Genomic DNA, 27,142 nt, shown 5'->3' with positions numbered 1-27,142 from the left:
CCTGATTGGCCAGCGGTGCTGTCTGTCACTCAGCGTCCTCCTCTGCAGCCAATGGACGCGCGGGAAGGGGAGGGGCGGGGCCTGCGGGGCGGGGCCGGGCTTGGGCCGGAGCGAGGGGCAGGTAAGGGGCGGATGTGGGGCGGGTATGGGATAGGTGTGGGATAAATATGGGATAAATATGGGCTCGGTATGGGGTAGGTATGGCCGGGGGCCTGCGGGACCCTCGTTTGGGGCGCCTCGGCGGCCTGCAGTGCCAGAGCCGGGTGGGACCGGCGGGGGAAGCTCCCAGAGGGCTGAAGGATCATCCCGGCCTTCGGTGGGAATTGAGGGGTCTCCAGCCCCGCCTTGGGTCCAGCTCGGTGTCAGAGGTGGTTCGAATACAGATCCGGGGAGGGAAAAGGGCCAGAGTCTTAGAAAGGCTCCAGGTGATGTTCACAGCATCAATCCCAGAATGGTTTGAATGGGAAGGGGCCATAAAGCTGATCCAGGCCCAGCCGCTGCCATGGGCAGGGAAGGGACTCTCCTTCCACGAGCCCCGAGCAGCCCGGCCTTGGACACTGCCAGGGATGCGGAGATGAAGGATGAGGTGATTTTTGGGCACTCCCAGAAAGAAGGAGCACGGTGTGGTTTGTGTGCTCTGGACAGCCTTTTGTGGGCTCATCCTGGGGGCTGCCACACACTGACAGCCCCTGGAAACTTCACCTCAACCACGTACCCACTGCTGTGTTTGCTGTGCTGGTGGGTTTTGGTCAAAATGCAGCTGGTTTTGGCCTCATGGCTGCTGTGGGCTGGGCTGATGTCTGGAAAAAATAGCTCTAAGGCACCTGTGCATGTGTCCCTTTGCTGTCAAACCTGGAGATAAGTATGTCTTAATTTTCCTTTGTGTGGCTGAGGGGGTTCTGCACTTCATAGTGTGTGAATTTTGCCCAGGTTCTAAGTTTTTTGCTTATGGTGTAACAGAGTATGTGTTTTCCCCTACTGTTATTAATTAGTGACATTCACGGTATCATTCGTTCAGTTCAGATATTCTGAACTGGGCTGAGAGGCTAAAACTGAATTCCAGATACAGGGCCCATTGCTGTGCTAAAAATTCAGACCAAATTTAGATCAGTTCAGTGTGTTTTTTACTGAGCAAAACTGTCAGCACCAAAATACCTGCTGCTGGGCTCCAGGGTGGTAGGAGAGGAACGGGAGGTTTGTGCAAGTCCAGTTGTAAGGAAATCAGCAATATCTTTGCAGTGCTGGTGTAGTTTGGATGGGTGGCTGTACAGGGTTGAAGCTCTTCTGACAGGAGCGTTCTTGGGATCTGTGTTAAATGTTTCCAACAGTTCCTGCCTGGCATCAGCTGTGATTCATTTAGTAACAAAATTCTTCCTGGACAAAACAGAGGCAAGTGGGCCAAAAAAAAAATAAATCTCCGACTACCTCATTGTGGCTGTTTCCAGCTGAGATTCTCTATCCTGGATGTAAGTTTTGTTCCCTCAGGCTCACAGGATGTTCACCCAGAGCTCCCAGAACCCTGCAAGCCCCGTGCTGCTGCTGGCGCTGCTGGGCTGTGTCCTGTGTCCCCCAGCACAGGCCAGCAAGGTGGGTGACACTGAGCCAGGGGCGGGGTGTGAGGGGACAGAGCCCTTTCCCTCCTTCACGTGGCTCCTGTGCCCCGCAGAGCTCCGAGGACATTCGCTGCAAGTGCATCTGCCCCCCGTACCGCAACATCAGCGGGCACATCTACAACAAGAATGTGTCCCAGAAGGACTGGTGAGTGAGGGGAGCAGCCTCAGGGGTCAGCCCGTGACAGCCAGGCTCTGGAGCTCCTGGCTGGGCTGGAGAAGGGATTCCCTGCCTGTAGGTTTGTTTGGAGAGGGAGCTGCTTTGGTGGGTGATGTTCAACACAGGCGTTTCTTTAAACAGAAATTGAGGAATCTGGGATGATACTCTTGGTAGGGTGTGCCCTCCAATCCCTCCCACCTGGACTGGATCCCTGCAAAAGGCATCAGCCTATCCCAGGGACTTTGGGCCAGCTGGGCTCTCAGGGCTGCTCTTAACACCAGATCAGTGTTATCAGCTTGACAGGAAAGCTGGGACAAAGTCACCCCAGCGTTCTTGCACAGAGCACTGGTTTCACCTTGTGCTGCTGCTGATTGTGGTTTGTTTGTGCTGCAGCAACTGTCTGCACGTGGTGGAGCCCATGCCCGTGCCCGGGAACGACGTGGAGGCCTATTGCCTGCTCTGTGAGTGCAAGTACGAGGAGCGCAGCACCACCACCATCAAGGTACCTGAGCCAGTCCCTGCCTGTGCCCCACAGCAGCCCAGGGTGACTGCAGTCCCTGTCTGTGCCCTACTGCCTGTGCCCTACAGCAGCCCAGGCATTGCCACATTGGTGGGTTGCTGGAGAAGAGCCCAGAAAGACAGAACTGTCACAGCCAGTACCTGGTGGCAGTGCCAGGGGCTCACTCTGCAACTCTCTGGAAGCAGGCTGTAGCCAGGTGGGAGTTGGCCTCTTCTCCAGGCAGCCAGTGACAAGATAAGAAGACATTTAAGCTGCACCAGGGAAGGTTTAGGTTGGACATCAGGAAGAATTTCTTTACTAAAAGGGTGTTGGATACTGGAAGGGGCTGCCCAGGGAGGTGGTGGAGTCACTGTACCTGGAGGTGTTCAAGGAACAGTTGGATGTGGCACTGAGGGCTCTGGTGACAAGGTGGGAATTGTCAGATTGGACTCCATGATCTCAGAGATCTTCTCCAACCTCAGTGATTCAGGCATTCTGTGACTTCTGTGATTTCTGTGACTCTGTGTCTGAGCCAGGGGCATTCCTGGTAGTGAAGAGCTGTGTGGGAGCCCAGTCTTCTTGCTGGGGATGTGTGACAGTGCCAAGCACCCCTGACAAGGGCCCCGTCTCACTGTTCTTCATGTGCAGAACGTGCCCTCAGTTGGCAGAGTGAGACCATCAGCACAGTTTGTGCAGTGATGGCACCACCTCAGCCTCATGGCAAGAGCAAGAGACAAGAGATCACACACCAGAGGCAGCTGCAAAGGACCTCCCTGACCCCTTTGGCGCTTCTTATCTACACTTGTTTTCAACTGCAGGTGATCATCATCATCTACCTGTCAGTGGTGGGGGCCCTGCTGCTCTACATGGCCTTCCTGGTGCTGGTGGACCCCCTGATCCGCAAGCCAGACCCCTACACACAGCCCCTGCACAACGAGGAGGACACTGAGGTGAGGGGACAGGGCAATGGGGGACAGGGAAACAGTGGCCTCCTGCTTGTCTCCTCTCGCCCAGTGAGGGACCAGCACTGCTGCTTTGGGAGCACTGACACGGGTGAACATTGAGACTCAGATCTCTGTAGGTTATTCAGAAACACAAGGAATATTCCTAGCTCTGTGTAATGAGCCCAAGGCGTGCCCTGCCCTCAGAGGCAGAGGGGGCTTTGTAGGAACTGGCCTGAATTTCATTTGTCCATCTAGAGGGAACAAAAAGTCAAACAGATTCTGTTTGTGCAGTGCCCCAGGTGGAGTTTCATGGTGCTGAGCTTCCAGGGAAGGATGAGCTTAAGTGTTGGCTGAAACATCTTCTAGACAGAGCACAATTTCATTCAAACACCATCTTTTTGTGGGATGCTGACATACAAACCATGGGCAAAATTATTAGGATCCAGTAGCAAAGAAAAAGCCAACCTTTCCCTCTTTCTTTGTCACACACTAGTTTTGGGGGAGGGAATTTCTTGCTGCATAAAATTCATGCAGTTGCAGCACTAGGATGGACTGTCATATTTGTACTTTGTTGTGAATATAACCTATTTGGCCCAATTCCTTCCTACTCAGGTAAGTGAGGAGCAGCTGCTCCAGTGTTCACAGTCCATCCTTTGCCTCCCTCTGCTGAAAAGGAGCTCCTGCAGGAGGAGATGTATCCCAGAGTCATGGGTTTGCACCCTGCTCTGCAGCAGCAATTCAGATCCAGGTGCACATGGTAAATGCCTGGTGTTGGGTGAGGTTTATCTCACTCCAGTATGGGACAGGCCTTGTTCCTGGATCTCCATCATCAGCCTGGTTTTAGCAGGGGGATGTGGTTCCCTGTGGCACTGTGGCTCCTTGCAAGACACCAAGAGGGGATTTCCAGCAGAGCTCTACACTCTGTGCAGTTCCTCTTCTGGAGATTTTATCTGGAGTCGTGGGTGATCCCCAAGGACTTGGGGGCTGCTGTAGAGGAGCTCTGAAAAGGAGGTTTCTCACCAGAACAACTCAAACCTCGAACTGCTCTTTGAGGTGCAGTTTCTCCTCAGGCTAGCTGCCTCTCTCTGTGCTTGGGCCGGGCAGTGCTCACTCTCCAGCCCCGTTTTCCCTTGCAGGACACTCGCTCCCTGGCCCCCATGCCCGGCCTGGCGGGCGGCAGGGCCAACACGGTGCTGGAGCGGGTGGAGGGGGCGCAGCAGCGCTGGAAGCGGCAGGTGCAGGAGCAGAGGAAGACGGTGTTTGACCGGCACAAGATGCTGAGCTAAGCCCTTGCTGCTGGGCTCTGCCACATCAGGACACCCCAGCGGTGGAATGGAACCTCCAACCCTCCCTGATTCATCGTGTCCAGAGGGAGCAGCAGCTCCAAAGGTTTCTCTGGTTGTGTCCCCTGCCCTTCCCCTGCCCAGCCACGCTGCCCCTGGGCTGTGGCTGCCACGTGGAGCTTGGCTGAACACAGGACTGCAGCAGGGACAGGGGCTGGGAACAGAGCACTGGGAGCTGGCTGAGCCTTCCTGGGATAAAAATAGTGGGAGAATTTTGATGTGGGATAAATTATGTGATGCTTCTCCAGGATGTAGCAGCCACCTCCTCTTCCTCCTCCAGTGTGCACTGATGGTCCCTGGGCATTGTGGTGCTGAGCCATGTGTGCAGCACAGGAGCAGAGGGGAAGGGGGTTCTGCCAGTTGGGCACTGCTGCTTCCACTTATCCTGATGTAAATGGAGAGATTTCCATTCCTCTGGAGTCTGCCCAGGTTTACACCAGCATAACTAACACTGCAGCTTGCTTCTAGGCAGCTGAATACCACAAAACCTGTCAGTACATACATCAGTAAGAGTCCAACAGGTAAGAAGCTGATGTACATTTCTATCTTTTTGTGCTTTACCAGTAGATAAAAACCTCCTGGGGTAAAATCTCTCCATTTGTACCCACACTGGTGACCCTTGGTGTTCTCCCAGGGTGGGCAGTGGCATTTCTGTCCAAGAGAACTGGGGCAAAGGCTCTCCTGGAGCACTGGAAACACTTGTCAGGGCCCTGGGAAGTGGACACTTGTGCCACTCAGAAGACTCCAAGAGCTCTGGCAGGACTTGGGCTGTTTGGAGGAAGCTGCAGTGGTTCTGCAGGGTGTACTGATCCCACTGAGAACATTTGGAGTTTATGGTGTAGCACCTCTGTATTAAATGCAAAGATCTACTACCCGAGTGGCTTTTTTCGGGGGAAAAACCCCCTTATGGCAGGCCTGGGGCTCTCCACCTGCCTCCCAGTGCCCAGCAGGGGAGCTGATGGTTATGGCACTGCAGGAGTGTCCCTGTCACTGCTCCCTGCTGACAGAGACTGTCCTGCTCCAAGAGAGCCACGCCTGGAACACGGGCAGAGCAGAGTCCTGCTGGGCACAGACTGGTGACTTGACTTCTCTGGGTCATCCCTTGGGAGAGCTGAGCAGACTGGAATTCTTCCTTTGCAGGAAACTGAGAAATTGTTGCTAAAAGCCTAATTGGGAGAGTCACAGTCACTGCCCCGTGTGCTGGGGCCAGCAGAGCATTCAGCCCTCCAAGCTGACCCTGCCAGACAAACCCAAACAGCAGTTTTTGGGAGCCTGTGTGTAACCCAGTCACCCTTCAGCACCCCACTGAACTAAAAAAGAGCTTCCCATTACACCAAGGTTACATTTTCCTTGGCTCATCTTTGTTCCCTGGTGCACAATTCTGGGTCTTCCTCCCCTCTGTAAAAGCCCCATCTCGCCTGTTTTTCCCTCTCCATGTAAATCCCACATGGACACAGGTGAGGGCCTGGGGAATTGATTGTTTTCCCGGCGAGGGCAGGAAACAGCGGTGCTGGTGGGAGGCGCTGCCCAGGGCCAGGCCGATGGCTCCATCTGGTGGATCAGCACCGGGAAATGTGACAAACCAGTGACAGCTTCCTCCTGCCACAAACCTGAGCCTGCGGGGTGAGGAGTGTGGTGAGCAGCCCCCCCAGACCTCCCCCTGAGCCCCCCAGGAGCGGCTAGGAAATGGGATCAGAGAGGAGTTAAAAATCAAGAGTTTTGGAAAAAACTTATAGCAGGTATGGTGTGGAGGCTGCAAAAAAATACCACTGCCTGATTAATTACCTGGTTTGTTTATTAGCTGATTAGCTTTGCACTGTACATCATCCTCCCTGGGAGGAAAGGTTTTCTACTGCCCAGCCTTGAATTCCCGAGCCCCTTCCCCTCCCTGTGCCCCCAGAGCAGGCACATCCTGCTGGGCCCCCCTGCCAGACCCATCCACAGCCCACAGCAGAGGGTTCCATCGCTCCAGACAGGGGGCAGTGGGAGTCAGTGACTTAATTTCTTATCCAGAAAGGGAATGGGAAAAACGAATGACCTCTTAGAACCAAATCCAAATCCAGGTGTTGTGCTCAAGTCCCTGCTACAGTCCAGATGTCGATGCTCTGGATGATGAGCCACTCGCTTTGGTCCTGGGTCACCCGGATCCTCACACACTCCACGGGCCCAGGCAGGACCCTCTCCAAGCCCTGCTGCTCCAGGGTCCCCTTCTCAAAGGAGCCCACGGGGGTGTAGGAGGAGCAGTCCCTGCTGCGGCCCCGGTGCTGACCCAGCTCCAGCAGCCCCGAGTGCAGGAAATCCCCCGGGTGCTCCACAGAGCCCGTGCGCACCCGGACACGCCTGACCCGGGCTGGCTGCTGGAACACAATGGAGAAAGTACTGCCAGCTGCTGGGTCTTTGCCCCAAAAGTACCCCTGTGCTGAGCTGTAGGCCTTGAGGGGCTCATAGTTCTTGAAGACTGACATAGTGGTGTACAGGGATGCCGGCGGGTTGTCTGGGAAGTCCAAGGCGTTGGCCTGGAAATCCTCATCCTCCAGGCGGTTGACGGTGCCCTGGAAGGAGGAGTAGAGCCCCATGTGCTGGAAGAGGGAAGGCTTGAAGCGGATCACGTCCCTCTGGGCGAGCAGCTGGCGGAAGTGGACCAGCAGCCAGTCACAGGGCATCTCCTGGTAGAAGAGGAGGAGGAAGCGAGCCAGGCGAGGGAGGTCACTGGAGCGGTAGAGCTTTCCAATGTAGCCCAGCTTGGAGAACTCGAGGGTGGCCCAGTTGGAGCCCTCCTGGGAAGCCAGGGCCCTGCGGATGGCTGTCAGGAAGGACTTGGAGCTCCACACATCGTCCTCAATCATCAGGTAGTAAGAGGAGAGGTTGGCAGCAAAGCTGAGCAGGAAGGCGTAGTCCACGTTCTGCTTGGAGCGGAACCTCACCCGCTCCTCTGCATCATTGAAATTCCTCTTCAGGCCCTCCAGGGTGGGGTAGAACTCGGGGGGAATGTGAATGAGCAGGAGCCGGCCCAGGAGGATGTGCTGACCAAACTTCTGGGCGATGGTGAGGGCGACACGCACGTTCCAGCCAGGATCAGTGTCGGCCAGGTGCACCACCACCACCATCTCCTGCAGCTCCTCCTCCGTGGACTGGCTGAAGAGGGACTGGAGCGTGGCCAGGAGGTAGAACCCACGTGGCCTCTTCACGGAGGCCATTCCCACTGCCAGGAATTCTGCAAGGCAAAGGAAAGGCATGAACAGGCAGAGGGGTGACCTGACCAGATGTTCTTCCCTGCAAGATGTAATGAAAGGGCTCCAAAAACCTCTTCCCATGACCAGCCTGCGGGGTCAGTGCTGTTTGTAACCTCATGTCTAAGGCCGGTGGGTCCTTCCTGAAGCTGAAGCCTTCAGTGCCTCAGGATACAGCCCCACCCTGGCCCAGCAGCAGTGGTGGGCAGGTCTGTGCTGGGATGTACAGCTGTGCCCACCCAGATGTGCCCACCCAGACGTGCCCACCCAGAGGCTCCAGGACCACTCACTTTTTTGGGGCGCCAAGGAGCCAGCGAGGATCTGGTATGAGACGTTGTGGAGTGCAGAGAGATTGGCTGTGTCCCTGAAGATGTGCTGGGCTCCCTGGGGCTGCAGCAGCTGCAGGATCGTGTCAGGAGCCAGGCCCCTGAGCTCCACCTGCATGGGAGCCACAGACAACCAGCTCAGAGCCCCAGCACTGTGCAGAGCAATAGACAACCAGCTCACAGCCTCAGCACTGTGCAGAGCAATAGACAACCAGCTCACAGCCCAGGGCACTGTGCAGGGCAATAGACAACCAGCTCACAGCCCAGAGCACTGTGCAGGGCAATAGACAACCAGCTCACAGCCCAGAGCACTGTGCAGGAAAGGTGGATGACAACAGGGGGACCCAGAAGCAAAGGGGAGCCCCTGTCCTGCCCTCCCAGCTCCTGGATTCAGGGGAGCACAGCTGCCCAGGGAGAGGAGAAGGCAGAGCTGGGGGTGACAAGGGGCAGGGAGGAGAGCAGAGCTGAGGTCGGGGTCCATGTGGGGCAGGAAGTGATAGAAGATGTTCCAGTGACCTCTCCAGTGGGACATCCCTGGCCGGGGACTCACCTGCAGGGGATCCTGTTCCTGCCGGCTGCCCCCGTGGAGGAGCAGGAGGAGGAGGAGGGAGGCCGAGAGCAGAACCGTGAGGGAGCGTTTCAGGGAGCATCGCATGGCCCCTGCTGGCTGAGCCTGGGGAGAGGGGACACGTCAGGGCACAGCCTGGGGAAAGCCACCACCTCCTGGGTGGGCACCTGGACACACCCCAGGACTGCCCCCCACCCCAGACACTCAGAGGTGCACACGGGGAGCAGCCATGGGCCATCAGGGGACACTTGTGCCTGTCCCCTTTGGGCAGGGACAGGGACATCCCAACCCTGGGACACCCCAAGCAGCACCCTGGAGCTGAAGGCAGAAGAAATGCAGGTGACAGAGCCTCAGGAAAAACTTTCACATTGTGGGGACACCCCAGGACCAGTCACCAACCCTGAGACATGTCACCAAGCTCTGGGAAACACTCAGGTCTCAAAAGGGCCCAGGCTGCTCTCTGTGAGGAGGAAGCAGCTCCCCATCTTCCTCCAGGCAGGCACCAGCTCACCCTGCCCCAGCCCTGAGCCCTGCTTGGCAGGACAAGAAAGGTGTCCTTGAGGACAAGAAAAGTGTCACCTTCAAGGAAGTTGCAGTGAACTTGAGATATTTTACCTTGTGGCAGAGGTGTGGCAGGGAGGCTCCTGTGCTTGCCTGGGTTTTTTCCATTATAAATATGATAGTGCTTCCCAGAAGAGAATCAGCTAAGCCTGAGTGAGTGCCCAGCCTGACAGGGCCAACACCCTCAGCCCCATCCGAACTGCTCACAGTGCCTTGGCTTGTTCAGAGCAGCTCTGAACACAAATGTGGGGGCAAAACCCTCCCAAGCCTTCCCAAACCAAGGCCAGGCTGCCCAGGACTGTGCCCTAAACACCTTCCTGCCCAACAGCACCTCTGGGGCCACTGCTCCGGAGCGTGTGCTGGGCTTATTTCCAGGAGAACACTCCATTTTTTGTGCTCCCGGCAGCTCCTGGAGCCGCTCAGAATTTCTGTCCAGGTCCCAACAGAGAGTGGGGCCTCTCCATCCCTTACAGCTCTGGAGACACGGGGGATCTCACCAGCTCAGGGGGAGCAGCATTAGGGATCCGAGCCACGGGGACATCACACCCTGACACGGCCCTGGAGGTGGATTTCCAAGCCCTGACCTCCAGGATCTGCAGCCAGGCCGGGAAGGGCGAGGCTTGGGCACCTGCCAGGCCGGGTGTTTGGCCACTCTGGGTGGCCGAAGGTTTTCCTGGCTGCTGGAGAATGTCTGGCTGCCAACAGCCCCATCCTGCAGGAAAACAAGATGCTGCTCGGCCCCACAGCTCCCACAGGCAGCAACTTCGCCCGAGGAGCTGTTCCTATGGGGAACAGGGGTCACAGGCACAGAACAGACGGTAACCAGTGCAGCCCCTTAATTAGCACCCTAATTGGCTTTGGATTTTGCCTCCATGGAGAACAAGGCAGTGCAGGTGAGTGGGCACAACGAGGGGCGCAGCGTCCTCCTGCTGCAGCTCCAAGTGCCCCCACAGGGAATCCCTGTCTGTCCCCAACTCTGCCCCCAGCACCTCCTGCACCTTCCCACGGCTCAGCATCCCACTGCAGATGTCCCCAAACGCCACCCTGCCCTGGGGACATTGGCCAGGAGGAACTGATGCCACTCGCTTGGAGCCCCAGTCCAGGGCAGGGGGAGGGAACGGTCCATTCCCATTCCCGGCCTCAGCCCCGCCAGGCTCCGAGGAAACTCCCGGAGTGCGGCAGCTCCAGCTGCTTCCGCCGGCACTGGGAGAGCAGAGCTGTTTGCACAAGGAGGAACAGCAGGAGCTTCCTTCCCACTGCCAGGAGCATCTTCCCGTGCTGGGGAAACTGAGGCACAGACAAGACACCAGCAGAGTAAACACCAGTTCTCCTGCGGCACAGCCTGGTACCCTGCCCTGGGGGTCCCGGGATGGAAAGGGGTGGGGTGGCCCCCAGCACCAGAAATGGGTGGGGGACTCTGCAGGTTGTGGCAGCACAACGTCCCCCATGGGCACACTGTGGCCACTCGGGGCTGTGGAATGGGGGCTCCCGGGCCCCCTGGGAGCCAGGCGAGGGTCTGGCCCCGCTGTCCCCGGGTGTCTCTGCTCCAGGGGGTGTCCCAGGGGGACAGAGGAGGGGAAATGCCCCGTTCCAGCAGCACCCGGCTCTGGGGGTCAGCCCGGGTGTGCCCAGCACAGGGGGGTCCCTGCAGGGAGGGACACTCACATCAATCCTGTCCCCACCGGTGACAGCTGGGGACCCCCGGCCCGGCCCCCTGCGCTCACCCCCGGCTCCTCCGGGCCCTCTGCTCGCTCCGCCAAGGGCAGGGACTCACGGCAGCCTCGCCCCGGAGCCGCTCGGCCCCGCAGCTTTCCCGGGCCGGCCACACTCCGGATCCTCGCCCGGCAAAGCCCCACCCCGAGTCCTGCCTGCCTCCCGCAGAGGAGGAGCGTCCACCCGCAGCGACCTCTGCCCCGGGAGCTCCGGGAACCGGCCGGGCCAGGGGACCCCCAGGACGGGCATCCCCGGACGGCATCAGCCCTGTCCCACCCTCGCCGGCAGCTCCAATCCCTGCTGGGGGCTCCGGCCAAGCCCCAGCATCCCAAACTCTGCCACGAACCTGCCACTTCACCGAGCCAGGGGCTGGTGGGTGACACGGAGCTGGCACAGCTTTTTGCCCATTTATTTTCCAGCTCTTGTGCTGAGGTGGCAAAACCCTCTGGGGTTTTTCAGAGCCAGAACTGCACGCCTGGGACCCCGGAACTTGGATCCCACCTGGGATGTGGCCCCAGGGCGTCGCAGCTGCCCCACACACCGCAGCTCCCCAGGGGAGCGTTGGGCACCACAGCTGAGCTGGGAGTGAAGCCCCTCTGACCCCAATGAACCAACGTGGGCTACCCGGGGCCTTTCTGGGCCTGGGTTGTTCCTCCCCCTCCAAGCCTTTTCTCCCACTGCTTCCCTCCTCCAGACCCAGAGCAGGAACGTGGCTCTGGAGCATCCACGAGTCACCAACAGCATCCCCAGCTCCCAACCAGATCAGCTCACCCAGAGCATCCCAATGGAGAGGAAACCCTTCCATTCCACTCACCCTATTTATTTCCACAGAAGCCTGGATCCCACTTCCCTTCTCTCCCTGCTGGCCTGGACCTCTCCTGCTTTCAGGGAGGCCTCACTTCTCCTGCCAGACTCTGTCTTCTACAAATCCCCCATGATGATTTCCAGCCCTGGCTGCTCCCTGTGGAGCACATGGAGCCTGGAACGCCTCCGAGAGAGGGAGATAAGGGAGATAAGGCAGGGCAGGAAACAGGTGATGGTGCTGGGAAGGCGGAAGAGACACCCCCAGGCTCCCGGATCTGCCGGCTTTCATTTCTCCTACACGGTTTGGGGTTAAATCCTCACATTCCTATGGGGACTCTGTCCCAGTGGGGTCCTAGGGGATCAGTGGGGACACCCCACCCGCACTGGAGCAGAGGTGGTCCAGGATTCTCACCTGGGCAGGGGTTGCAGGACTCCAGGAAGGCCAAGGGAGCTGTGACAGAACACCCCAGCAGAGCTCTGCTGCTCAGTGGCCCAGGGTGGGAAGGACTGTGGGGCTTGGCAGCAGCTGCAGGAAGGGGAGAGCACAAAAGGAAACCTGGTCCTTCCTGCCCCCGCAGAGAGGAAGAGGGCTGTGACACCCAGCTGTGACACCCAGCTGTGACACCTGTGTGACACCCAGTGCTCAGGGGCAGCAGCCCTGCCACAGGAACAGCCAGCACTGCCACCAACTTCCCTGTTGGTCCCCACAGGCCACCTCAGGGTGCAGTTCTAGGGCAAGATTTGACCCTCCCCAGGCACACCCGTGAGCCTTCCTGGAGCAGGACAGGAACCCCCAGCTGGGATACAGCTCCTAGTGCCCAGGCAAACATCCGGGGTCCTCTTGCCCTCAAAGCAGGTGCCACAAGCTGAGCCTGAGCCAGTCCATCCATCATTCCATTGTGCTATGGAGCAGGTCCCAAATGGTGTTTGGGTGCCAAAAAAAGGTCCCTCCACCTGCCCCTCCACCTGCCCCTCCACCTGCCCCCTGTGACAGCCATGGCACAGCCCCAGTGCCCAGGAACCACCCAGAGCCTGGCACCCAGAGCTGCTCTCAAACCTCCCTCTGGCCCCAAGCCCAAACACACTCTGCTCACTGAAATATTTGACCTGGGGAAACAGGTGGCTGACAGGAGGCTAAAAGGCACATTTTTTTTCTTGCTTTCACAATAAGAAAGAGAAGTCTCAGGTGCAAAGGCTGCTCTGAGAGGGCTCCATGGCTGCAGAGGCACATCCAGCTCAGGGGCCAGGGAGGACCAGTTCCCCCAGTTGGGGCCAGAGCAGAGGGACTGGGATGGGACAGAGACAAGGGGACCCCCAGCAGGCCCAGCCCCCTTCCCCAGGCCCCCAGGCCTCGCCTTACCCAGCTCAGCTCCTGCAGGACACCGGATCCCTGACAGGGACAGGAGCAGGTGAGGGTGGTGGCCAAGTCTTCCTGTCTCCCCTGGGAAACCAGAGAGCCGGGCAGGATCTGCTTACAGCCCTTCCATTATTCAGAAGCAGGACAAAGCAAAGGTGGAACGGGGCCTCACACAGAGGGGAGAGCACAGGGAGATGATGCTGATCTGGGGCTCCATTTCCACCCCACCAAGGACCCCTCAGAGCCTTGTCCTACAGAAACAGGGGACACCAAACCACAGCCCCTCCTGCAGATGCTCTCACTGCATCCCATGGAGGGCACTGACCAGGACTTTTTTGGCAATCAAGCTTCAAGAGAGGCTGGGCTGGGGGGCCAGGGTGGAAACCCCCTGCTCAGGGCTGAGCTTTGGTGTCACCCCTCACTGAGCAAAGAGAAGTTAATTTATTTAGTCAAAAGCCAGATCAGTGTCTGCTTGGGGGCTTTCAACAGGAAAGATTGTCACACTGCTCTTTGAAAAGACACAGAGTCAAGTCCTCCATCACTGTTTCAGTTATTTTAGTTTATCCCATCCTCTCCCTCCCTGTTTATCTTCTCTGAAAAGCACCTTCTGGTTTTAAAAGTTTAGCTCTTCTATTCAAAGAAAAACACCAGTGTGAGAACTCGAGTACCTTTACATTCAAGTGAGACTTTTGCCTTACAACTCCTCTTTGAAGTAATTCCTTTGTTTGATCATTTATGCCTTTTTCTTTCCTTAAACTCGGATCTGCTGGGCTGGGAATTAAGATTATTGTTGATCACTGCTTCTCAGAGACTGAAATATCACACTGTGCATGAATGCAATCCTGCTGCAATAAAACAAATATGGATTTTGTTTGTAAATTGTTGCTGTAAAGCAAAATGGAAAGCTCTTGGAAAGCAAAACCTCCTGCTCCTTCCCAAACAAGAGAACACAGGACCACTTTGATTAGCACCAAAAGGATTTTTAAATGAACAGTTCCAGGGAGCTCCTTTCAAATCATAAAATGTCAATTTTACATAAAAGTGTGGTTACAAATAATTTCTGCTTTACACTCAGCTCTGCTCATTACTGACCAGAAGTTATATACATACAAACTAGCTCAGCAGCTTCAACCACTCGCAAAAGGAGACTGCGGAATTTATTTCAGAAATAAAAATAGGATTTTTCCTGGTTCCTAGAAATTCTCTTCAGCCTGCCGGATTCAGTCCCCCCCGTGGGCTCCTGCGGCTTTAGGAGAGCACTAAGCCTTCGGGGAGAAGGGGTACTGTGGGTGCCACCAATCCAGGAGCCTGACACTGTGCACGGGGTCCAGCACCACCTGCAGCCCCTGCTCCAGGCGCGGCTTCTTCCCGTTGCGCGGGGGCGCGTCCTGGAACACCAGGCGCACGCGGTGGTGCCGCATGTCTGCGCTCACCGAGATGGAGAACTGCAAGAGAGGAGAGCAGGGCTGCTTCAGGGAGTCACCGTGACCCAGGGAGATCTCAAAATAACAGTTCTAGACAGTGTGAATGCCTCTGGATTGTGCAGGTCTTAAGGTGTTTTGTGGTAACGCTCTCGAGGATACAGCAGTGGATCCCAATAGGATCTCTGGGTGGGAACCCTAAATAATCCTGGGGAAGGTGTAAGGGGTGTAAAAGGGCACTGAGAACACGGGAGCTGCCTGGGCAGTGGTGGAGTCACCATCCCGTGCAGGGTTCAAAGGGCCTGCAGATGTGGCACTTGGGACAAGGGTTAGGGGTGAACAGGCAGTGCTGGGACTTCACCTTAAAGATCTTTTCCAATCTAAGTAATTTTATATGAGTCTGGTTCTAAGTGAGCTGGGAAGCAAGTGGCTGTCAGGAGAACTCTGGGACTCACTGCCCAACTCCTAAGTGAGGCCAGACTGAACCTCTCCTGAGCATTGGCCACTCCTGAAACCCTGACCCCCAATCTGGGACCAAACACACATCCAAAGGGTTTGCTGATGTGGGATTTTAACTCTCAGAATTCATTGTCATGAAGAGGTATTTTCCTGTGAGGAGCAGCTCCCCAGGAGCTGGGTTCTGTAATCCCTGATTCCAACACAGGAGATTCCAGGGGCCCTCTTCATGTCCCTACAGGAACCTGAGCTGCAAAGCCTGGCAGTTTTCTTCCACTCACCAGGGTGAAGGTCATGCCCATGACGATTGGCACGAAAATGAAGTTGAAGGTGGTGATCTGCAGCAGGCAGCAATCCTGATCCGGGTTTGTGTGCACTTCCTCATACTGGATTGGGGGCTGGAGACCTTTGCAACACTTGCTCTTCAATCTGGGAGACTTGAAAGAAAGACAGGCCAATTTAGCAAAGCAGGAACCTCTGCTGGGTTTGGCTGCTCCTCCCCAGTGGGGCCTGGCAGGGTCTCTCCTCCCCCCCAGGGGTTTGGGCAAAGGGTCACATTAACCACAAAATTCCATCACTTGGGATGGGCAACTTCCAGGACCATTTCTTTAGAGGGGAAAGCTGCACAATTCCCAAGGCTGCCTGAAATTACTGGCTTCTCTCAAGACCCACTACTGGAGGTTTTCCCTGGCAGTGCTGGCTGTCTTCACTTCTCTGAGAAATCTCGGCAATGGCAGAACAAGAAGTTTCAGATTTTGGTCAACATTTTGAGCACTGCAGTCAGACAGTCTGGGGTTTGGTAACAAACAGTACTGATGACCCAAAGGTGAGATTAATTGGTGTAAAAAATTATCCACATACCAAAGCAGGAAATAAAAATCTGGGATTCTAGCTGTCTTGGTAACACAGACTGAAAACAGAGTGTAGTTCCACAATGTGCTTTAGTTTACATGGGAATCAGTTTGCATTTACTGTCTGAATGGACAAAAAGCTTCCACTTCCCTTCTACCCTCCCCGAAAAATAATTCGTGCTTCAAACAAAAGTCACAGCTAATCTGGTTCTTTCTTACCTGCTTTTTGAACTTGAAGTTGAATTCCCACATTGCTTCTTGTCTGTTCCCTACAATCTTTTTGCACCAGAAAAGCAGACACTGAGGTGGAAAAAAGAAACAGAAAATTGTGAAACCTTTAGAAGCACCGCTTTAAGTAAGTTTTAACAGATCATAAAGGCTTCCAATTGCAAACACAATTACATAGGAGCAATTAGGAGCCACTTATTCGAATTAATTATATTCAAAGAACCCTCTCAGCAGTGTAGATCTCCCAGTTTCAAGCAGGCCAGCTCCTCATGCAACGTGTAGTCACTGAAGTGCCAAACAGCCAAACCCTGTTGTGCCATTTGTCCCTTTCCCATGGCAGGGACAGTGGTGCAGATCCCCCCATTCCCTCCACCCACCAGCACCTCCCACTGAACTGGTTCCAAACAAAGTTAAAGTGAGGAACAACAGAGAACAGAGTAAGGATCAGGAAGGAAATGATCTAGAGAGAAATACAAAGACCAGTACATGAGCTGTGAGGTGAAGAAGTAGCTCCTAAACCACTGTGGTGTCAAATGGAGACCCTGACCTGGCCATCACAGCACTGACTGTCATTGTTCCAAGTCCAAAGCACTGCCAGGACAGCACAGTCTGACCAACCTTCTGCCTCTTTTCAAAAGAAAATGAGAAACCAGCCTCAAACAGCCTCAGGAGCCACCAGCACTGCCCTCCCACACAGACACACACCAGGACTGCTCCAGCTTCACTTGGTTCTCACTGTGTGGGCCACAGGCTCCAGCCCAGGAGCTCGTTCTAGAGCAGGAGGCTCAGAGGAACTCCTGCAGGAGGGAAATCCCTGCCTACCAGTCACAGTGCAGGCAGCCAGCTTTCCACAGCCAAGGAAAAACCTGCCAAATCAGCCCAGGTTCAAAGCTTTTCCACACCACAGATGCCAGCCCACCACAGCTGGTCTTATCTTTCATCAGTGTCAGCAGGAAAAGGAGGAATAATGTGGGTAAAGAGAACTCCCTGTGACCTAAACACAGTCTCTCCTGAAGGGAGAAGGCCTGACTGGGCTGTAGGGCAAAGCACACATTTAACTTCATTCCAGGATGGAGTGATCCTGATAAAATGAAGCCAGAGCCAGCCTCCACCACAGGGGCTCTGCAGAGACCAAAGGGGATACAAGACTCTCCACTTCCACTCTGAGTCACATCCATAAACAAGAGTCCTTAAAGGACTTTTTTCCTCCACAATCTTCACGAGGTGAACAACAAAGCTCTGTGGAGTAAAGCTCAGAAACATGCATGGAACAACCTCCACCTGGGAGGAAGCAGCCCTCAGGTTTTTTTTTTCCAATAAAAAACACTCTCCAAATCCTTTAACTCAGATGAGCAGCGGCTGTTGCCGAGTTTAACTCCACCACCACCAGTGTGGCATTTGTAGTTCACCTGCAGAGACAAACTGGTCTGGCGAGAGCTGTTTGGTCATGGCAAGTAGTGAAGCACAAAAGGTCAGTACCTCCTAAGGGGCAGGGGATGTCGTCCTCGGGTCAGCCGTCCTGCCCTTCAGACGCGCCGCGCGGCTGCCGCTCCGCCCAAAATAATGGGGTGTCTTTAAAGGGCAAACACCTCTGCTGACACCATAACGGCTCCAGTGTCCCACACAAGCTAGGCTAGGGAAAGAAAAAAGGAAATTAAAGAGGAAAAGCTAGGTTGGATCACACCCGGGGCTGGGCTCTCCTCTACAGCCACATGCAGTTTAGGGAGGCGCTGCCGTTAGTGTCAGCGACCCACGACACAACGACCAAAGCCCAGGAAAGCCAGAACGTGGGGAGGCAGTGCCAGCTCCTCCTCCAAACCCTCTGTGCTGAGCAATTTCTGTGCACAGCCCCACAGAGTGGGAGCTCAGGGTCCTGCAGTGCAATAGGACAGCAAGACCAGGCTCAGGATGACTCTTTCGTGCTGCAAGGGGTTAGGTCAAACCTCTACTGCTCTGACAAAGTCTTGTTCCCATTTAATTTCCTTTTTTTTTAAAAGCTGAACAGTGAAAGACTGCACTTAAAGGATCCTCCTCCAGCTGTTAGTACAGGAGAAGCACCAGCAGTGGGCACCAAAGCCGTTATGATGTCACCAGGAATCCTCCCAAAATGCCAACCCTGCCAGCACCACCTCAGGGCTCCAGCTCCTACAGCCACCAGCGGTGGGAGCTTGGACTCAGGACTACTGCAATCTCCTCAGAGTGTCTTGCTTTTTCAGTTGGTCAGAATGAAGATCCCCAGCCTGGGGACTGAGGAAGAGAAGGAGGAGCTCTGGATGCAGAGATAAGAGCACACACAGAGCCATGTGCTTTCCCCTGTGCTGCAGCACCACCTCCTGTGTGCTGCTGGATTCTCCCCCAAGCCATGACAGCCTGTGACAGGGACAGTAAGGAAGAAAGGCAGGATGTCATGTACAGACAGATGAGGCTCTTCTATTTTGAATAGAAAAGAAGGAATAACTCCTCAACAAAACCCACTCAAGTTTGTCTCCAAAAACCTCATTCAACAGGTTTTTGACCTTGGATTTGGAGGGTGGAGAATTCACATCGTTGCTTAAGCTGCTCACGGAGTATCAGCCAGTTGCAAGTTAAAACCAAACAAGAGACACAAAGGCATTTCAGAGTTAATGGTTAACAGCAACTGAAGAGCAATGATATGCAAGTGCTCCGAGCTGGGATAGCACAGGGAATTACCTGCCCACACCACAGACAAACCCTTCACAGCCCGATGCAGGTGCAGCCCAGTCCCAAAGCAGACAGTGGCTCTGCACATTTGCCATGCTCACCCCAGTGTCACCCCCCTGCCTCAACCACACACCACACCATGGATGACCTGCAGGAAAGCAGGGTGACACAACTCCTGCCATCAGTGTCACTCCTGAGCTCTCCAGAGCTCATCTTCTATTACAGAGAGAAGATGCACTCTGGCAGACAGTGTCAGAATAAAGCAAAACATATAAAAGATGATCCTCTGGAGCCTCGTGCTGCAAACATCCCTGGCAGTTCTCACATCCAGTGAAACCAGGGCCCTTTTACTGGTTAGAACAGTGTAGTACAGGACTCAGGCAGAAGTTACTCCAAAGAATAACTCTACAGGTACAAGTAACCAGCCCACTTTTACCAATCCCACTGAGAACACCCAGTCAGTGACCATCCTACACCCCAGCCTCACTGGTGACCATCTCCACACCACCAGCTTTTCTCCTGGAACAGAAACACCAACACCTCAGACAAATGGCAGCTCCTGAATCACGCCACTTACTCTGGAATTCTTTAAAGTGCTGGGAGTGGAGTCTGGGATGGCGGGGTTCCGGGAGAGGCGGGCGGCGAAGGGCTCGTACATGTGGAAGAGGGAGCGGATGACGCAGGCGCGCAGGCAGTGCAGCTTCTCCATGGACTCGGGGCGCAGGCGCAGCGGCAGGTACGCGTCCAGGCTGTAGTGCCTGCACGGCCCACGGGAATGGGGTCAGCTCCAGCCCCTGCCACAGGAAAACTCCCCACCCAACTGACCACAGGACTCTGATAAACCCTAACCCTAAACCCTAACCCTAAACCCTAACCCTAACCCTAAACCCTGAGGGCTGCCAGGGGGTTGTGCTGCTGACAGGACATTATGTGGTGGCCTCAAAGCCCTGACCTGCACCAGGCAGGCTTCCAGCCCACATATCCTGCTACAGTTCCCAGTTATTCCTACCTTGCCTAGAGACCAGCTGGGGATGTAGCTGCAGGTTCCCAGGACTCCCAGCTGAGCTGACTGCAGCTCAGCACTGCCTGAACATTCTGCACTCAAGGGCTATTCCTTGATCATATCCCAAAGGATCCTTTGCTAGGGAATGTCACCCCAAAAACCAGGGGTGAGGATGAGCACAGCTGCTCTCTATCTGTGCCCCTGCTGCTTGTGCCTCCTGGGCAACAGGTAGAGCTGTGTAAAGAAAATGTTCTCTCCTGAAGGAATATCCCAGTGGCGTGCACTGGGACAGAAGGATTTGTATCAAGTGTTGATCACCCCTTCGCCCTCCCTGCTTTCACTGACTCCTGTCACTGTACAGCTCCAAAATGGCCCAACTACAGGAGGTGGCTGTAATTAGAGCTTGAGGCAGGGCAAGTTGTCCATCAGTGATGTCCATGCCACACACACTTGGAGAGGTTGATATATACAAGTGTTGGGCCACATCAAGCAGAAAAAGACACAAAGCTCTGAGATTTTACAGGGAACATACAGGAATACACCACAAAGATCCATTTCCTGACCTAAGGCAGATGTGATATTAGAATCTTATAATGGTTTGGGTTGGAAGGAACCTTAAAACTCATCCCATTCCACCCCCTGCCATGGGCAGGGACACAGGGCCCAGGCCTACAGGGAATTATTCCCTTATTTCCAGCTCTGCAGAGAACTGCTCTCTACCCAAACCTCCCACAACCAGTCTAAAAACCCTCTTAGAGTCTCACCTCCTGTAGAGCCTGGTCCAAAAGGCAGCAGTGCAAGTGACAGTCCAGGCTTTCTTGCAGATCAGAGAGAACCGGACGATGTCCTCAGGGCGGATGTAGGAGGCCAGGAGCAGCCAGATGTCAATGGGATACTCCTCTCCTCCTCCTCCTTCGGCATCTTCTAAAGGCAGTGAGGGTGTGTTAGCACAGGGCATCAGGAGATCTGCCCCAATTCCCACCCACAGACACGTGTTGCCCCAGTCTGCACAGCCTCAGGGCCCTTTCCCCACTCCCATCAGTGTCCACACAGCCACGACACCTCCCTCTGCACTCTTAAGCTGCTGCACAAGTGGGTAAAGTGGCAGACCCAGGAATAAAGGAATTCAGGCTGAAAAACTTCTTTAGAGGTTTCTGATCCAGCAGCTCAGCTCAAAGCACACAGAATTAGGTCATTTTGTTCAGCATCTTGTCCAAATTCCCAGTTCTGTGTGCAAGGATGGAAACCATAAAGCTTTTCTGGACCCTGTTTCAATGCCTGACGACCCTGTCACAGCTGAAGTACCACACTGAAGGTGAGAAATAAAAATTGGATGTAAAATAAAGAGGCAACTTTATGCAAAAGAGGGCCAAGCTCCTGCATTTCTAATCAAAAGGGCACATTCAACAGGTCACTAAAATTGCTTCACACTTGAAAATCCTGATCTTTGATACTGCCAGGCTTGTCAATTCTTTATTCCAGTGGTCACAATATTTTGGTAGGAGCTCTGTCAGGGAGGGAAATTCTGTTTTTAAATTCTGCTTTTCTTAAATCTCTTAATTTCATTTAAGCTTCTTGGATGGGAATTTTAATGCAATTCAGATGGAGATAATGGCCTGTTCTCCCTCTCAGGTATCACAACTGCTCAGCCAGAACTGAGCACTCTCACTCCTTTCATTCAGATACTATTTTGCCAGGATTCTGAAGGATGCTTTAATAAAAGAGGTTAAACTCTTTTAACTCCCTTCCCAGAGGAAGCACTGTCCACCTTCAGTCTGTGGTGGATGATGATGTGCTACATAAATTGCTATTAAGCTCAAGTAAACTGGTTAAAATTTGCTTCTCAACCTGAAAACAATCTGTTACTAGAAACTTCTGCAGGGCTCCCCAGTCCAGCAGAGCTGTTTGCTGCATTGTCAATGGATTTCTGTGGAGCTGCACAAAGTGTGAATTGCTGAAGGATACCTCTGCCTTGAATTAATGTATTATGGTGCCACTAGGACCAAATGCACTTCCTTGGAAAAAGGGCCCTTTAAACCCATTTGTAAGAAACCACAGCATTGGAAACACTGAAAGCAGAGCTTGTGTTTTGCCAACAACTGCATCATGGACAGCAGCACTTCAACCCCAAAGCAAACCTGCTGCCACCACCCCACGTTCAGTGAGGCCACAGAGCCAGTGGCAAAGTTGCACAACTCTGGAATAGCAGTGTTTGTTTTCCAAGGCTGAGGGGCATTTGCTAAACACAAGGAGCTCTCAGGCTCTGATTTCAGCCCCCAGGCTCTGCCTTTGTGCAAATGCAGCTCCTGTGACCGAGTGCCAGCAGATTTACAAGTGACTAAACCCTCAGCATTTCTGTGTGCGCACATATAAATTCCAGAATGCCCCAAGAGAGCCCCATGACCATCCTGTAAATCCCCCAGGCAGGACGTGCAGCAGGAGCCCCAGAGAGGCAGGTGAGCCCACCTTTGTGCCTTTTGCTCTTCTTTTTCCTGGAGGCAGCCCTGCCGGTGACGCTGTCCTTGGTGTCCATCTCATCGCTGCTGTCGCAGGACTCTCCTGACACGGAGAGAATTTCCTCAGCGGGGACACAGGAAGCTTCCAAACCACACAAGGATTTCACTGCAATGAAAAGTGACAGTAAGTGCAACAGCAGAGAGGAAAGGGTGATCCAAGTTCAGGAGGTGCTTCAGTGGAACCACTGCCTTAAAGCGTTCTGGTGAGTGACACAAGTAAATCCTGAGCTCAAGGATTAGCTGTCAGGGAAAGATTAGCAGTGGGGAGTGAATGGGAAACATAATTATTCAGCTGCTTGTTTTAAAGAGTGAACAATGAGGATGATTACCAGCACATTATGCAGATCCCACTGGTTTAGCTGAAGCTGTTTAACAGGACAAATAAAGAAACAGGCTCTTTCTAAGGGGTAACTGGTTTCCCTGAGCAGCAGAGTTGACTTGCATGGCCGTGGTCAGCCTGGAGGCAGCACCTGCTCTGGAAGTGTTTTATGAGCACGGGGAAGACCCTCTCCCTTTGCAGCACAACATCCTGTGGACAACGACACAATCCCCCGGGGCTGGAACTCAGTGTCAGCAGCACAGGAGTTCCACTTAACCTGGAATTTAGTGAAGGAAAAGACTCTGACCTAGTGAGGAAAATGGCCCGTTGAGTCAGCTGGAGTTTGGGGTTGGGTTTTTATCTGTATCTGGGGACAGGTTTAGACATATCCCTGTTCAGAAATATTATTTTTAAAACTCCACCTGTAAGCTGAGGGCTCATCAGGGCAGAAAAATCCATACGTGAGTCAGTAATGACAGTCTTGTAAAAAGCAAGGTGTGGTCCTACATTACAGCTAAGTGAGGCACAGGTGAAAAGAGAGTGAAATTCAAATGACAGTGAATTAAGACACCAAATACAGCCAAGCAAGAGAGGACAAAACTGACAGGGACTCAGAGAGGGGTTTAGAAGAAGAGTCTACCCCACTCTGGTAAGAAAAAGTCAACCTTTGAGTCAACAGCACCCTCTGTTCACCTCACCGTTGTAACCCTCCCATCCTGGGCAGTAGAATGGGGAAGGAAAAAGCCCAGAGAAATCCCTCCCGGGCGGGGCTCCCCTGCCGGTGACGCTCCTTGGGGACGCTCCCAGTGAGGAAGGAGCGCCCCGCCCGCCGCAGCCACACCCAGCACAGGGTTTATCCTCTGAGCCAAACTTCTACAGGGTTTATTTACCCTGAGCCAAACTCCTGGAGGGCAGCAGGGCCAAAGGTTGGAGCTCCTGTCCCCACGCGTGGCACCCCACGGTGCGCAGATAAGGCTGGGCCAGATAAGGCTGCAGCAGGTCGTGGCTGGGTCAGATAAGGCTGGAGCACAGTCCCAGGGCTGGGGAGGAGAGATCCCGAGGGGAAAGCCCTGAGGCTGAACCGCAAAGCCCTGGGGAATGGTGGGCAGGGCACTGCTGTGACCTGGGGACGCCGGGGTGAGGTGGAGGTGAGGCAGGAACAAGCAGGAAGAGGGATAAAGTGGATGGAGCAGACGATGCTGGGCAGGAAAACAGGGCACCAGCAGTTTGCCAGCTCGATGCTGAAGGGCTGGACTTTGCCTCAAGGAGACAGAGCACAGATGGGTGAACAGGAGTGGGAATGCAGGAGGGAAGCCCCAAACAGAGGAGGCCACAAAGGAAGGAGGTGCCTTGATCTTAAAAGCTGGAGAAGCAGCAGCTGAAGACAGTGCTCTGGAGCATCACTGCCCCTGACACTCCTGCTAAGTCCACGCTGTCCCCAACAATGCAAGATTTCAGCAGCAAACCAAGAGTTTCCCTTCATGCAAAGTTCAGTCACCACAACATCCACCTCCAAGGTGTGTGAGCAGTGACATTTAAAAGGCCTAAACTTAACCATTTCTCGAGCAAGTGGGATGTGTTTGCTCAGAAAGCTCCCAGACAAGGGAGAAGCAGATAACAAAATACTGCACTACCTTTCCAGGAAAACTCCTTGTTTACAGAATCCACCAAATAAACAGCAACACCCTCCCCAGACCTCCTTGCAACACATTTGACAGAACTATCACAACCTTACTCCCCCTGCAGAGAACTTTACCTGTTAATAAAGTTATCTGTAATTTTGTATGTGGTAATAAACTAATAAAGACTTTTATCATGTTGTTTTCTGCTTCAAGCAGGAGATGACATCCAAGCCTTTCCATCTTGGGCACTAATAAAGACTCAGCAATTCTTGCTTTCTGCAAAACTTCCTGTCTAAACTCTTTAACACTTGACAGTCTACAGAGTAGCACAGGCTCACTTCCAGCACTAAAGGGCATGAATTTTCTCAGTTTAAGGAAGAGGAGTTTCCCAGAGGACAGCAAGACATGAAGGCAGCACAGGGAAGGCTGGAGCCCCAGGGCAGACTCACCTTCCTGCTGCACTGCGTTGGCCACAGCCTTCTTGACCCGTCCAGACTTCACCACAGCTGGGTCTGAGTTGGCATAGTCTGCCACTGTCACTGCAGAGAGGGGAAAACAGGGGTCAGAGGGATTGGGGGTCATGGGGAGGGGACAGAAGGGTCACGGTGGCTAAAGGGAGCAGTCCCCAGAGGAGCAGAGGGACAAGCAGGAAAATGAGCCTCAGCAGAGAGGGGCAGGCCAGGAGTCCCGAGCAAGTCTCTGCTCCAGACCATTGGTCTACCAGGCTCAGACGACCCCACATCCCTGCCCAGCCCAGTGCAATCCTCCTCCCACCACCTCAGCCAGGGATAATCCCACTCTCCCTCACACGGCTCGACTGGAGCCTGGCTGATCCCCTGGTCCAGGCTCCTCTTCGACACACAGAGGTCTCATTTCCTCACACCCACCCAGATCCCCGCTGGGGGATCCCTCCTGGACGCGGCTTTCTGCCTGCACAAACCGAGAGCTCACTCATAGTGAGACCGGACCGTCCTTCCCCTCTGGGCCTCACCCAGGCCAAGCTGAGGCCTTCAGCCACCTCCTCCCTCAGGCCCTAAAGCATGTCCAGGCTTTTTCTCCGGCCTGCACCAGCAGGGCCGAGCTCCACCGGGCTCACCTCAGAGCCGCCTTCCTTCCTCACAGTCCCGGCTCCCCTCACAGTCCCCGCTCCCCTCGCAGTCCCCGCTGCCCTCACACTCCCTGCTCCCCTCATCACCCCAGGCCCCCCTCAGCCACAGCCCAGGCCCGGCCCGGCCCTGCCCCGCTCTCACCCCGCTCGGAGCACACGTCGTCGGCGCGGAACTTGAGGCGTTTCCGGGCGGCCCTGCGGGGCATGGCGGTGGCGGTGGCGGTGGCGGTGGCGGTGGCGGTGGCGGCGGGGCGGCCGCGCGGGGCCATGTCCGGCCGGGCCCCGCGGGGACAGCGGGGACAGCGCCACAGCGCGCGCGCGCCGCCACACCGCGCGACACCGCGCGCCGCCCTGACGTCACCGCGGCGGGAGGGGAGGGAGGGGCTGTGACGTAATTCCCCCCGGTCCCCTCAGTGCTGAGGGGAATCGTCTGCAGTGATCCCGGTAACGGAGACCGCTGAGGTGATTCCTCCTCCGGGTCCTCCCAGTAACGGAACCCCTGAGGTGATTCCCCCTCCCAGTGCTCAGGGGAATCGTCTGCAGTGGTCCCAGTGAGGTGATTCCTCCTCCCAGTGCTGAGGGGATGCTTCGCAGTTCTCCCAGTAACGGAGCCCCTGAGGTGATTACTCCCTAGTGCTGAGGTGATTCCTCCGCCTAGTTCTCCTAGTAACGGGAACCCCTGGGATGATTCCCTCTCCCAGTGCTCCCAGTGCTGAGGAGAATCCTCCCCAGTGCTCCCAGTACCGGGAATCCCTGAGGTGATTCCCCTTCCCAGTGCTCCCAGTGCTGAGGGGAATCCACCACAGTTCTCCCGGTAACAGGAACTCCTGAGGTGATTCTCCCTCCTCCTGAGGGCTCGTGCCCTGCACACAGGGGATTTGAGCACTGCCAGGAGCAGGTGGGATCCTGTTCCCCTCTTTGGGGTTCACACAATCACCGAAGAGCCCAGCCCTGCCCTGTTCTCCCTGAACGACTCCAAACACCCCAGAGTGCTGCACTCCCACTTGTTCCCCTTTCCTACAAAACTTCAGGAGAGGATGGGAACCACAGTGAGATGTTTTCACAGCTGTAGAGTCAGCTCTTGGACCTCCCCAGAGCAGGATAAAGCAGGGAATATGGGCAAATCCAAGAAATCCACATTGATTCTGCTTCCTAGGCATGGCCAGGAGCTGGTGTGTCCATAACCTCCCTGCCTGACCCAATTTCCCTCAGCGTTTCTTAAATACATAAAGAGCATTTTATCAGCAAGGAACACATTTGATTGAAAAAAACTCCTGATCATCCCAGGCAGGAAAGGCCATTCCTTGACAGAATGATTATTCCTAATCCATCTGTTCTTCAGGCAATGGATAAGAACTAATGTGGATGGTAGTCAATAAACCAGATCCTGGTGCTGCTGGCTGCACCCACCTCTTTACTCGAAAATGTTTTCCTTGGATTATCCTATTCACCATTGTTATTTGAGAACTGTTTCGCAGTATTATTTTTAAAAAGTGAAGCTTGTCTTGGCTTAGAAAACTGGCATGTGGAAAACAGATGAAATGTTCTCAGGATTGAAGGCAGTTGTTCTGAGTCTGGCTGGCAGGTGGATCCAGCACGCTCCCTCCTCCCTGAGGGCTGGAGGCATTTATGACAGACCTCCCCAGGGTCCTGCAGTAAAAATCCTGAGGATGAGCTCAATGTTGTTCCTGGAGGGAGGAAGGTGCTGCTGATCCCAGTTGTTCCCAGTGGGGTCACAGAGGAGCTCCTCGTTGGCAGGCTGGGTGAGGACTGCTGAGGGGTCCCAAAGGCTGTGCCAGGGGCTGTGCTTCCAAGGCCCCC

The 27,142-nt window shown here is 54.7% G+C and overlaps 3 protein-coding genes across 6 annotated transcripts; 1 reads left to right on the top strand and 2 right to left on the bottom strand.

The window, feature by feature from the left end:
- Positions 1-84: 84 nt before the first annotated feature.
- Positions 85-5,416, top strand: TMEM9 (transmembrane protein 9). The gene is made up of 6 exons (XM_083878708.1): positions 85-121; positions 1,486-1,587; positions 1,667-1,758; positions 2,164-2,272; positions 3,088-3,219; positions 4,350-5,416. The coding sequence occupies exons 2-6, from the start codon at positions 1,495-1,497 to the stop codon at positions 4,497-4,499; spliced, it is 576 nt and encodes a 191-aa protein (XP_083734834.1). The 5' UTR covers positions 85-121; positions 1,486-1,494; the 3' UTR covers positions 4,500-5,416.
- Positions 5,417-6,349: 933 nt separating this feature from the next.
- Positions 6,350-14,117, bottom strand: LOC310919212 (alpha-1,6-mannosyl-glycoprotein 4-beta-N-acetylglucosaminyltransferase-like). Of its 3 annotated transcripts, none has more exons than XM_083878451.1 (4): positions 13,119-14,117; positions 8,663-8,785; positions 8,077-8,224; positions 6,350-7,770 (listed from the first exon to the last, which is right to left on the bottom strand). In XM_083878451.1, the coding sequence occupies exons 2-4, from the start codon at positions 8,765-8,767 to the stop codon at positions 6,629-6,631; spliced, it is 1,395 nt and encodes a 464-aa protein (XP_083734577.1). In that variant the 5' UTR covers positions 8,768-8,785; positions 13,119-14,117; the 3' UTR covers positions 6,350-6,628. The 3 variants fall into 3 exon arrangements, with proteins under 3 accessions (XP_083734577.1, XP_083734578.1, XP_083734579.1); XM_083878452.1 differs by lacking the exon at positions 13,119-14,117 and adding an exon at positions 12,171-12,254; XM_083878453.1 differs by lacking the exon at positions 8,663-8,785 and having other exon boundaries at positions 13,119-13,235.
- Positions 14,118-14,255: 138 nt separating this feature from the next.
- TMEM183A (transmembrane protein 183A) lies at positions 14,256-25,653 on the bottom strand. Of its 2 annotated transcripts, none has more exons than XM_083878455.1 (8): positions 25,464-25,653; positions 24,663-24,752; positions 22,223-22,378; positions 20,521-20,677; positions 19,331-19,511; positions 16,063-16,143; positions 15,274-15,429; positions 14,256-14,560 (listed from the first exon to the last, which is right to left on the bottom strand). In XM_083878455.1, exons 1-8 carry the CDS (start codon positions 25,588-25,590, stop codon positions 14,375-14,377), a joined length of 1,134 nt encoding a protein of 377 aa, XP_083734581.1. In that variant the 5' UTR covers positions 25,591-25,653; the 3' UTR covers positions 14,256-14,374. The 2 variants fall into 2 exon arrangements, with proteins under 2 accessions (XP_083734581.1, XP_083734580.1); XM_083878454.1 differs by having other exon boundaries at positions 20,521-20,680; positions 25,464-25,652.
- Between the last annotated feature and the right edge of the window lie 1,489 nt (positions 25,654-27,142).

The sequence above is a fragment of the Zosterops lateralis genome, assembly GCF_965231275.1.
Source record: "Zosterops lateralis genome assembly, chromosome: 26".
In the NCBI taxonomy this organism is placed as follows: Eukaryota; Metazoa; Chordata; class Aves; order Passeriformes; family Zosteropidae; genus Zosterops; species Zosterops lateralis.
This window is presented reverse-complemented; position numbering and strand designations above follow the sequence as displayed.

What these genes read in the sequence shown, in the direction of transcription:
- TMEM9 (XM_083878708.1), top strand. Translation starts at nt 1,495, where the DNA reads ATGTTCACCCAGAGCTCCCAGAACCCTGCAAGCCCCGTGCTGCTGCTG. An exon ending in AATGTGTCCCAGAAGGACTG is followed by an intron (nt 1,759 to 2,163) that starts GTGAGTGAGGGG and finishes TTTGTGCTGCAG; the next exon opens with CAACTGTCTGCACGTGGTGG. An exon ending in ACAACGAGGAGGACACTGAG is followed by an intron (nt 3,220 to 4,349) that starts GTGAGGGGACAG and finishes TTTCCCTTGCAG; the next exon opens with GACACTCGCTCCCTGGCCCC.
- LOC310919212 (XM_083878451.1), bottom strand. Translation starts at nt 8,767, where the DNA reads ATGCGATGCTCCCTGAAACGCTCCCTCACGGTTCTGCTCTCGGCCTCC. An exon ending in AGGAACAGGATCCCCTGCAG is followed by an intron (nt 8,225 to 8,662) that starts GTGAGTCCCCGG and finishes GCTCCCATGCAG; the next exon opens with GTGGAGCTCAGGGGCCTGGC. An exon ending in CTCCTTGGCGCCCCAAAAAA is followed by an intron (nt 7,771 to 8,076) that starts GTGAGTGGTCCT and finishes TTTGCCTTGCAG; the next exon opens with AATTCCTGGCAGTGGGAATG.
- TMEM183A (XM_083878454.1), bottom strand. Translation starts at nt 25,590, where the DNA reads ATGGCCCCGCGCGGCCGCCCCGCCGCCACCGCCACCGCCACCGCCACC. An exon ending in GCACTTTAAAGAATTCCAGA is followed by an intron (nt 16,144 to 19,330) that starts GTAAGTGGCGTG and finishes TTTCCACCTCAG; the next exon opens with TGTCTGCTTTTCTGGTGCAA. An exon ending in TGGGCATGACCTTCACCCTG is followed by an intron (nt 14,561 to 15,273) that starts GTGAGTGGAAGA and finishes CCTCTCTTGCAG; the next exon opens with TTCTCCATCTCGGTGAGCGC.